The sequence below is a fragment of the Caloenas nicobarica genome, chromosome 3, assembly GCF_036013445.1.
Source record: "Caloenas nicobarica isolate bCalNic1 chromosome 3, bCalNic1.hap1, whole genome shotgun sequence".
Lineage (NCBI taxonomy): Eukaryota > Metazoa > Chordata > Aves > Columbiformes > Columbidae > Caloenas > Caloenas nicobarica.
In genome coordinates this window covers 84,716,732-84,728,566 of record NC_088247.1, presented here as the reverse complement: position 1 = coordinate 84,728,566, position 11,835 = coordinate 84,716,732, and the positions used below count along the sequence as shown (strand labels likewise).

At 38.4% G+C, this 11,835-nt stretch overlaps 1 protein-coding gene across 6 annotated transcripts in view; it reads right to left on the bottom strand.

Moving 5' to 3' along the window:
• Positions 1–11,835, bottom strand: part of SPAST (spastin) — a 36,162-nt gene that overhangs the window by 3,389 nt on the left and 20,938 nt on the right. For all 6 annotated transcript variants that reach the window (XM_065630926.1, XM_065630930.1, XM_065630928.1 and 3 more), the window contains 9 exons: positions 9,280–9,354; positions 7,973–8,044; positions 7,366–7,441; positions 6,761–6,852; positions 4,899–4,978; positions 3,999–4,041; positions 3,271–3,350; positions 2,195–2,265; positions 367–407 (listed from right to left, as the gene is read on the bottom strand). In XM_065630926.1, the coding sequence (XP_065486998.1) occupies positions 367–407; positions 2,195–2,265; positions 3,271–3,350; positions 3,999–4,041; positions 4,899–4,978; positions 6,761–6,852; positions 7,366–7,441; positions 7,973–8,044; positions 9,280–9,354 (630 nt within the window). The remainder of the gene's footprint in view (positions 1–366; positions 408–2,194; positions 2,266–3,270; positions 3,351–3,998; positions 4,042–4,898; positions 4,979–6,760; positions 6,853–7,365; positions 7,442–7,972; positions 8,045–9,279; positions 9,355–11,835) is intronic.

Genomic DNA, 11,835 nt, shown 5'->3' with positions numbered 1-11,835 from the left:
CTGCGAGCAAATAAAAGCCAGGCCTCTGACATCACCTGGTAGGTAACAGATAAAGTTGCAGCTCAGTGCAAAGGGAAAGGTAGGGCAGTCGGGCTGAAACTGACAACAGCAGAGACTTGCTGCTCTTAGGCCTGATAAACAACAAACTACACAAAGAACCTCAGACACTTGAGGACACATTTTCTTTTCAATCACTATTTGTAAAGAGTTTTCTTCAATGAAGAAGTAATCACAAAGGGTAATAACCGCCAAGAAATTATGCCGGGTATTTTGTATGATACTATGTGTAAATAACAGGATCTTAAAAGTCTCTGGTGAGCATGTATTCTACTCAGAAGGGAAAATGCAACTGCAAGAACAGCATACCTCACTGGCAGACATGTTCTTCACCTGTTCTGGTTTTAATTCTGTGAAAATAAAGGAACATACGTGTGTTTCATAGGAAAACTTCCACTGCTTCTGACAACTAAAGTATGTTAAAAGCACTTTTATTCTGGAAAAAAAAAAAAAAGAAACCACACAAAAAACCAAACCAAACCCCAAAAAAACCCAAAACCAAAACAAAACCACCAACCAAACCAAACTGCAACTAAAAATTAGACCTTTCTGCCTCAACATAATCTCCTGTTCAGAAAGGTACAGGATGTTTTTACCTCCTCCTTCCCCATTTATCAGCTCCTCAACCAGGCTGCTCCCACACTCGGTCACTGCAGACACAGTACAAAGTGGCAGTAAAACTAATTCCTTCTTCCTAAAGTATGGGGAACAGCACAGTAACAGAGCTGCCTTCCCCACTATTATTCCAGGTACCTACAAGCCCCTTACCCCTCAAACATGCACAGTTTTCAGGAAACAGAAAGTTGCTGTCACCCAAGAATATAGAAATAAAATCAGGTATGACACATTTTTTAAAATAAATTGTTTTACATGAAAGCCAGGAGCAGGTAGAAGAAACAGGGTGCACAACATTGTGTGGCCTCTTCTCAAATCGGACTTGCACGTGAAGTGATTTGTCAGCCAAGTAAAGCCTGCATACCTAAATGCACTCTTTATTAATTCAACCACTCTAAATAAATATATTCAAGTCTTAGGAAACACAATGTCTCTTGTGAGACCTATTTATTGCAATTTTGTTTCCCAGTTATTATGCAGGATTTTGGAAGAGGTCCTTACAATTCCAACAGCTGAAAGTAAGTGAATAAAGAACTATTACTTTCCAGCAGCTGCTTTCCAAGAGATAGTTCACTGGCAAAACTGCATGCTATAGGATTTCTCACTCAATAAAAAATAAACCACACACGCCCACAAAACACGCACAGATATTTCATCCCCATAAATCATTTAAGAGAGTTGCAACAACTTTTATTTACACATAATAGGCTGATATTACAGAACACTTCCAATCTGGCTGCCTTTAGTACCTTTCTGTCAGGTAGGACAACATATCTGCAAACAAAAAACTAACAAAATCTTCACAGTCTTTTCTTCACAAAATCCCACCACTCATCTCCACTAAACAAAATCAGCCCTTTCAGATGTGGCTCCTGGACACATACTAACTGCCTAGTGAAACAGAACAAAGCAGGGGCAGTGTCTGGAAAAAAGTATAATTTTCACTGTGCATTACAATTGTGTTTTTTCAAAGTTGGAAACATCAGAAGAACAACATATAGATAAAACTTTACTTGAGTCACTACTGTCATCTGGATCACAATTCAATATTAAAAGATTGAAAAACAAAAAAGCTATGCCATTCAAACCATATCTAAAAAAACAAACCCAAAACACATAAGTCAACTGATTCAGTATTTCCTTCCTTTAGACTTTAAAAGAGATCTACCCACTTTCTAATATAAAGTAATGCAGTCAGAGACTGCTATTCAAGTAATAATTTAGATACAATAGAACCGACACCAGCCTAGGAAAGATGCACTAGTTAAAAAACCTCACAAATGTGAAAAAACGCTTCATTCTGCTTTCCTCTTAAGACACGAAAGTTGTTTCTTTCACATGGTGAGATACTGAAGGGTTTTATGTAGGGTCTTTTAAAGATGCTATTATGAGGAACAGACCAAAATCCAATCTAAAAAGCTTGATTTCAGAGGTTTATGAATTTTGCAGATGTAGGAAAATATAATATCTCTAATATCAAGGGCACTGAGTTTTTTCAAAACCTAAATAAAAAGCAGCTTACCTCGAATAGGGCCCAGTGCTGCATCCTTTGCTAATGCGGTTAAATCACTTCCAGAGTATCCATCTGTCATTCTTTGTCCAAGGAAAAAGTGGGGGAGAAGAGGAAGAAAAAAGCAAAACCAAAACCTGCTTCAAACCATATCAATTTAATTGCAGATGATTAAAATGTTACTTAATCAGAAGTATTATTTTGATGTTATTTTGCAAGTTTAATAAATCAGAAGAGCATCGACGTAAGTGATCTATAATTGAGTCTTTCCCAGATTAAATTTGAAGTACGGTTATTCAAGTCCCAAATAACCTGCTAGGAAAAGCAAAAAGACAGCAATCAACTAGGATTTGTAGATGAAAACTAATCTCAAGCATATTTACTATGCCTGTTATGAGAATGCCCTGCCACTAGTCTCTCATCATTTGTTGCAGATGAATATAAAGCCAAAACCTCGACTGTGCTGTAGTCTTTTAAACCCACTGACACCATGAGAACCCAACACCACACATCTTAATGATGGAAAATATAAAATAACTTCATTTCATAATAGGAAGGGTATTTAACCCACGTTTTTCCAATCAAATATGAAACTGAAAATAATCTGAAATTATCCAGTGCTTGCTCTGCTATGTTGGTAATACCTTCAACAAATCTAGCAATGGACAAGCAAAGAAAAGTTGCTTTTGATTTGAAATACATGCCAAGTGCAAAACTGGTACTGTCTTTTTGTATCAGGGTGGAGTGCTGGACTGCCTGGGGGATGGGTGGAGAAAAGCATCCCCTCCTTCCTCCTCCTCAGAAAGAAAAGCACTGATGAGCATGTTTCAACAACAGAAACCCAGGCAGGTGGTGCAGGGAAAAAAAACAAGCACATATATATATAAATATGCGCATATATAAAAATACTTCCATATAGCCAGATAGGAGACCATCTTCCCCAAACGCAGGCAACTCATTCTCAGCAAGTGTTGTCACTATCTGATGATTTACATCAGTAAGCATTAGTACATTTCAAGGAATAAAACCCAGTCTGAATGAATGCAGTAGATTAGTATATTTATTTAGTAAAGTTACAAAATACTTACCTAGCTAGTTGTGCCAACTCTTTTTGGGTCAATGGACTTCCTTGCTTGCTTAGAAGATTTTTTAGCAAAATCAGTCTCGTCTGAAAAGAAGATATGTTTATCAGATGTAAAACTGATTTTTATGGTACACTTAAAATTCTATTGCAACAACAAAATTACATGTTTGTCAGGTCAGCTTTTCTGCTTCAGTAGTTTAAATTCGCCTATAGTGCTTTTGCAATGAGGCTGTACACTATCATCTCTTCTGAGGAAGAGAAAGGGATTTGGTAGTAACGATCAAGGGTTAAACTACTTCAACAATAATGCATTAGAATCCTCATCAAAAGGCCTAATCCACTGTTGAGCTGAAAAACAGTACTTTAAGAAAGCTACTTTCATCTTTTGCAATAAACAGTCTTCTCCAGCCAAGCAAACATGCTCCTGCAAGCCCTACTTCAGACTTGTCCATGCCTGCTAGTATGTAAGCAACAACTCACTGGCCAAGAAATACTGAGTAGCTACTATCAGATTTGCAACTAGCATGTGTAAAAGAAATGCAAAAACTTAAGATAACCACTAGAATTAAAGCACAGTGTATTATGGCTGTTATGAATTAGCAGAAGCTAATTCACCAAACTGTAATCATTCACTAGGGCAAGTTAGGCATAGCCTAAGAAACATAGTTTATTCTATTTTTTAGTAAAATTGATCTTAAAACGAAGAAAATGCATGGAAAAAAAAATACTTACTTCTTCATTTGGTAAAGATACATATACCCGTTTGGTGAATCGTCTAGAAAAAAAAGCATATATGGACATATACGCATATACTTCTATAACTTTTTAGCGTACACAGATCTAACATTTGGTTTGATAAATGTCAAAATTTTACTTACATCATCAAATTCTAGGGAGTAGAACTAAAGATTAAAAAAAAAAACCCAAACGAAAACAACAAAACCAACATCCAAACAAACAATATGCAGAAGCCACTGGTGTCACCTTACTCTAATTTGAAGTTATGAGAGTCCTCCCAGGCAGGAAATATAATACTCTAAAGGTAGAAATACCACTGACTACCAGCAACAAAATGAAGTGTCTCTCCACGGTACACAAAAAGTCTCTGGAAAAATTAAGAATGTGTTTTATTTGTTCAGACAGTGCTGACATGCCTATTCTCCTCAATCAAGAATGAAAAGAGAAGCAAGCATGAGAATTTGTAGCAAAAGAGTCCTAAGGCAAATCTACAGCGAGATCTGTAATTGCATGGGACATCAAAAGTCTAAAATTCACACAGAAGAAATACTGGATTTCACTGGTCGAATTTCTTCCTTCATCCTGCCATTAAGATCCAAATAATAATAATAAAAAAATCAATATATAAAATGCAAGAAGGTTATAAAATGCTGGCTTGTTCTCAACAGGTACTGATGTTTTAGACAATCCTAAGCCCATCATGCTTGTGCAGATATATCCCAAAAGAAAAGGGATAGGCACCTCCTTTGAGAGCTTAAATAATTTAACCTTGCCAAATAGCTTTTGGTACTTATTCCAAAACCTAAAACCACCAAGACACTAAGTAGCAAAACCTGCTCTTCTTAATGAACATCATATTTTTGTATTCCAACAAAGGAGGAGACATTTTGATACCTGAGAACAGCATCATCAAGCTCCTGTGGCCTGTTTGTTGCTCCCATCACAAGTATTCTGTCCTCTCCAGAAGACTGTACCTACACAGTGTAGGAAGGCAAGACAGCTTTCAGTTTACATCAAGCACTAACACAATAAAACCAGTTAGAGACTTGCCATGTGTTCAGTGCACTGATGGGATCTTCCTGTGCATGCTTTTTTCCCCCCATGTAGTTAGCTTTAAAACATTCTTTAGATAAATGTGAAGTCCAACTAAGAAAAAGTAAAAAGAAAAAAAAAGGAATGTAAACACAGGACACTATGCGCAATTCATGTTGCTTGAAAAGAGACTTGCAAGAGCACAAATGCTGCTGTGGACCTGCATGCTACAACGCTGGAAAAAACTGAGACCACAAAAAGCACTCAGAAGTTTAGTCATCCAGAGATAATGATGTTTAAACAGCTCGAGACTTTCTACTGTTGTGGGTTTTAACAGCAAACATTGTTTTGAAGCCTACAGAGAAAGAGAGAATCAAAACTTTAGGCTAAGATACAGCCAGAACCATTCTGATCAGAGATTGATCTAACAGGGGTCTCGCAAGAAGTGAGTAAGCAAAATGAGATGCTATTCAATAGTACACAGACACAGCACCTTCCTCCCCTAATTCACTCAATTGCAAGACTTGATTTTATACCCAAGAACATAGACAGTGTCCAGACTTCAGAGAAAACACTTGGGTATCAGAGACATGTTGTTATTCACCTGGTGTCCGGTCCTTCGTAGACTTAAGTTCTTTGGTGCCTTACTGAGTCCAAAACATTCCACAAACATATTGTATGATATTGTTACACCTTGATCCAAAGTTTGCTAACTTACTAATTTGTTTAATTTTCCCCTTTTCATTTTAAAAGAAAACTCTGTGTATATGTGTGTGTGTGCGTAATAATTTCTGCATATCATTGTCACATTGCATTATTTATCCTGGTTCTTCGCACTTTGGAGAAGATTTTCCTGATCCCATTGTGTCTCTCTATAGTTATCTTCTCCTCATGTACCTCATTACTATTGCTTCGCCACAGTAGCAAAGTTCTACTGTGCTAGTGGAATATAAACTAACATTGTTCAATACAAAAAACAGTTCTGTGTGACTAAAAAATATTCTGATATTCATTTGTTCTCCCCCTCCCAAAACTATGAAACCCAGTTCTTTTTCCTGGGTATTACATAATGTGATATTAAATATATTCTTAATGTATCCTGTCACCTCTAGGTCACGATGCAAAGAAAAAAAAAATCTATAGCTCAATAAAAAGCATCTTTCTCAAGTGTCATGGCTGTGTATCCCCATGATCTGAACTAGGCTGAAATCCTCGTCCCTCAAGCCTCACCTCACCCCTTGGCAGCGGCTACTTTTGTGACACATATCCCTTAAAAATCAAAGACATCACTTAAAAGCCATTTAAACTTCTTTTACTTTGCCAAAAGGACAAGATGCATTTCAGCAAAACATGCAATTGCAAACAAGGATTCAACTCCACATCACCCTCAAGCGTCCCTCTTGGCCCGTAAGAACATTTGTTCACACAGCTCCTTCATTATTGCCACTTGTTATCCTTTCTTCTCCATCTTTCAACCCATTATTTCAGCTCATCTCCAGATTATTACCTCTCACCTCAGACTGAATTTTCCAGAATACTACAATAAGCAGGTAAAAGTTAACAGCAACAGGAAAAAGCTGTTTGGCCATCAAGGGGTGGGGACAGGACACAGAGCTAAGCCCCAGCAGCCACATCCCATTTGTCCTTCATCTCTAGCTTATAGTGGCACCCACTCCATTAGCCAATTCAGCTAAATCAAGCAATATCCAAGACTAAATACTTACACCATCAAATTCTATTAAAAATTCTGTTTTTAGACGCCTACTAGCATCATGTTCACCTTCTCGTCTTTCACACAAAAGGCTATCGACTTCATCTAAAAAAGAAAGAAATACATCTTAAATAAGCATACAACATTAAAGTCTTCATATTTGCCTAAGTTCTTATGCTAATATAGGGCTCCAGTAAGAGAGATCAGACCTTTATTCCCTAGGAGACAGACAGATCTCAGTATAAAGTTTAAAAGCTTGTATAATGTGTTGTCCTTTGAATATGTAACACCAAGCACAGAGGAGAGAAAAAAAATCCTGCTGATAATAAACTGCAACTTGGGATAAGCAAACCCCATTTTAATGTTTACAGTTTAATACATAAATGGACTTACAGCATTTGTGGTCTTGAGGGCATTTCTTCTCACTATTACACCAATTAAATAATACAACAGTAATCCAACATGCTCTAAATGAAACTACTGATTAGTCAGCAGGTCATATCCGAGACACTTGCTCTACATTGCAGAATTACCCAAAGAATTTACTCAATGATTCCAATTTTCCAAGTCAAAATATTTAAGAAAATGCACAAGAGTCAACAACATTTAAGGTCTTACCAATAAAAATTATAGAAGGCTGAAGCTCTCTGGCTACTGCAAATAGAGCACGCACCAGTTTCTCCCCTTCACCCACCTAAAACAACAGCAAACTGGTTTTGGACGAGGTTTAGAAAGCGTTTATTACAAGAAAGCTAACATAAGGATCTACAGAAAATCTTGCTGATAATCAACCACGCTCAGTCCACTCATACACACTCAGATTATCACTAGTTCACTATTACATACCACAGCATTGTTTAGGTCTTAAAAGAAATATTACAAGTTCACTTATGATCAGAATTGAGTTGTCAAGAGATTTTGCTGCCTAAATTAGAATGAAAGCAGGGGGAGCTGGGATTCACTTCATTTACTTTTTAAAGAAGAAAAACCCCACAACCACTCATCTATATGGCAGCCAGAGTCAGAATGAACTGCAAAAGCATTTTACACTGAGTTAACACAACCATGAAACAATTTTTTTTACTTCACAAGTAACTTCTTTAGAACTTTATGCTCACTACAGTCTAACAGTTCAACAAAGACTCATCTGCAATCTCTGGCCTTCTTAAGCCCCAATTACAATATGTGTGTTTTCAGATCAATATAATTTACAGCTGCTACTTACGTATTTTGAAGTTAGGCTCGCTGCACTTATATTAAAGAAAGTAGCATTTGATTCTGCAGCAACTGCTTTGGCCTAGGAGAGGGGGGGAAAAAAAAAAAATGTACTTTTTCAAACATCACATTGAAGATACCTCTCTGCTTCTGCAGCCAGCACTCATGTCCTGATTGACGATTTTGAAAACCCCTATTCCTTCAAAGGGAACACCTTAGAAATGCTACAGAAAAATTCTGTACAGGCCACTTACAAATAGAAACAGATAAGTGGTTGAACCACTAGAGAAATTTCCAGACACCCTTAGACTTCCCTAACCACACCATTTCCATAGCCAACTACAACTTACATACTGAAGAATAAAAGTCTCCAGCTGTTTTCAATGTATCCTGAGTCAACATCTGAAACAGTTGTAACTAATTTAGGGTAGCAGATGGATCAAATCACATTAAAAATTATGTCTTTTTTTCATTGTACCCTATCTATACAAAAACTGTTTTCAGAGGAGAGCTAGGAAAAAGAATCAGTTCAGCCAGAATGCTCACAAAGCACACTCTCTTTGGTAACAGCTTCGCCATATTCAGGAGACTATGATTCCCTGGTTATATTGTTTAATTTTAGTCATTAGAAATTATGTTCCAGTGTGTAAAGCATAACAGATGAGGCAAAGTGAGCTGCTCAGCATGCACACTCTTGTGCTCCAGAGCTGCTCCAGCTTCCGTGTCAGCACAGGGAGCGCACAGCTGCAGCCACCGTGCGATGCAGGACCATGTGCCCGGTTCAGCTGCATCGGGACCCACAATGCTCCCTGACTGATGCGCAGCCACGTCCCTCTGGTTCCCAGAGCCCAGCACATTGGGCTGAGAAAACAAGCAGCAGGCAGACAGTTCCACCGCACTTATGCTCCGTGTGTGGCAGTGTGGAAGTCAGACAACCCCCTTTCTTGCTACTCTGCTCCTTCCCCATTTCCACGTCTAGTATATTTTAGTATAGAGTGGACCATTTGTGATTAATCACTGCTGTACACAAACAATTAACTATGTTACTTCTACTCTCTCTGAAAAAAAAATTTAGACTTGCTAGTTTAAGTTTTAAAATATTACTTGTGATATCGAAGAGAATTAGGGAACAGTTTAGCAACTCACTTCCCCATAAAATCCACAGTTGAGAACAATTTTGCATTTTTATATTAAATTAACACCATAACATATATTCAGGAAGACTATACAGTCTATGACTACAACACCCAAACCGAAAGCCACCCCTCATGGTTACATTTTAAGCCCACCAACTCATGCATGAAGTAATTTTCTCACCAACATTGTCTTCCCGTTTCCTGGTGGGCCAAACAGCAACAACCCACGTGCAGGAGCTCTAAGTCCTGTAAATAACTGAAAAGTACATCACCATAAGTTACCTTCAAAGACTTAAAGAAAATGTTGATTTACCTCCGTAAGAAAACAGCTTAAGACTGAGGAACGGCTCACTGGCTGGCACTGATAGCAATAGTAGCAGTGCTACAACAGTGCAGGTTTTTAGAGAACTACATTCTATTATTAACTTGACCTAATGCAAATCACTACTGTTTCCCACACAAGTGTTAAATTCCATTATGATTGTTCTGTGCATAGATGCACTGTGAAAGCAATATAAAAGATAGTAACACTTTGCACAAGACAGACCAGCCCAACAAGTTTAAAGCATCAATTCAATTTAAAAAGGGAGAATGCAGGTGTGTAGTACGAGACTTAAAGCAATGTTCCTACTAAGTTCATATGGAAAAACTCCATCTTTTTTTGTTAAATGAAACTTGAGAAGCGAAGCTTTGATCAAAACTATTTAAAATATTACTTAACAGCCACCTACTCTCTCTAAATGCTACTGATAATAATCTTCTGCCTCTCACTTTGCATCGGATTCATCTGGCCTACACTGTAAAATTGCACCCATCCTATGTAGCATCACAGCAAGCAAATCTACAAACTCTCATAAAGCACATCTCTTTTAGTTATTCCCATAGGTTGTTTTCCCCAGCACTTTACCACTTTCCCCAAGAGTTTTAGAGTTCCTTTTTTGGTTTCACACTCACTCCTCCATTCCAGGTCCCAATAATCCCAACAATCAAAACCAATAGTAGTGAGTCTCTTATATACACACACCATGTCTGAACACTGCTGTTGGCAAGCCCTCCTTTCCACAATATTCATGATAACAAATGGCTCCATTCCCACTGTAGTGTTTCTGAGATGACCAACCACCACACTTTTTCTCTATTATTTCATCATTCACGGCATTTTGTTTGTGCTTGATTTGCTTTGACTACTAAAAATAGTTATCCAGCATGATCCTATTTACTAATACATACCACCTACATTATAAATGTATTATAGTTTTAACCCGGACAACTACATTCCTCAAGTGTTTCTGCTTTCCATGCTGCACACCACGATGTGCTTCTCCTGCCTGACTGCTTTTGTTGGGAATCATCCTTTGGAAGTTCTACCATTTTCAGATAGTCCAAACCAAGTCTACAACTCTCTCTCACCTTGATCGTCACCTATGCAGCTCAGCTGTGACTGCCATTTATCACCGAGACACACTAAGCTTTTAAGATGTTTGTTAACAAACTAGTCATCCTAAACACGTCTGGCAGTTGCATGAACCCTGATGAGGTCCGGAGCTTTCAAATATGACAGCTGATGGCTCTTTTGCACATTTGGTGGCCCACTGTGCCTGTACTCACATACACACCTCAGTTGATGCCAACAGTCATGTCCTCCCCACCCCAGGGCAGAGTGACTTTGCACGTTCACCTCCTCTCTGGCTGGGGGGGGCAGGAGAGGTGGGACCCCTGGTCAACAGAGAGGGTCCTGAGCCAAGGAGGTGCCCAGGCCCATGCTTATAAAGACCAGGGCCAGATCCAACCAGACTATAAAACATGTCTTCCTCTGAAGACCCGCTTTGAGCAGCGGGTCTGTGATCGGAGCCCTCACCTTAGATCAGGGACACTGTCTGAGGAGACTTCTTGGGACTGAGAGCCCTCACCTTCTCCTCGGTGAGTGATTGTTTTCTTCTAGATAGATCCTTGAGTGAGCCTTTGCCCACCCCAGGCAAGCAGGTATTTCTTCTGGGTACCCTTGAATGAGCCAGGCTTCTTATGAGTGAGTGTGTGCTCGCTGTGGATCATCATTCTTGTGTGGTGGTATGGTAACAATATCCCCAACTGGTATATTTGACCTACAGTTTATTAAGCGTTGCTGCAGTGCTGACTGATTTTGGATTACTCCCCAGCTTGCGTTGGTTTCTGTTGTTTGGTTTCAGTCTGTCATTTGGTTTCGGTTCTGAATTAAAGCTGGTTTAACCTTATTATTTGGAGTTATCTTGGGTGCCTCTGTGACAACATCGTCTGAACTAATTGCTACCATTTTATTAGCATCTTACTGCCAAAATGGCTGCAGCCAGTGTTTTCTGTTTATTCACCTCAACTCTTGCTCTCCTACATAAAATACCATTAATTGGCTTGTTTAAATATCAATTTGAGTACAAAACACTCATTAAGGTTAAAACAGTAGTATTTAATTTACTAAATATTTCCCTATAGTTGCCACATCTACCATGTTCATTTACAAGGAATAAAACTGATCTCTTTTCTTTCAAGGAACATTTAAAAATTTGCAGGATTCTCTGTTCTTTTTATATCTCAAACAACAGCAAGGTCAGGCCCATTGCTAGCTACAGTAATAAAAAGACAACCTTATTGAAAATATCAACTGTTATTGGAAAAGAGTCATAACTATTCCAAGCCTCACATTTCAAAGTCCTTCCCACCCAGCTCGCTGTATTATTGCTACTGAACAACAAACGTGACATAC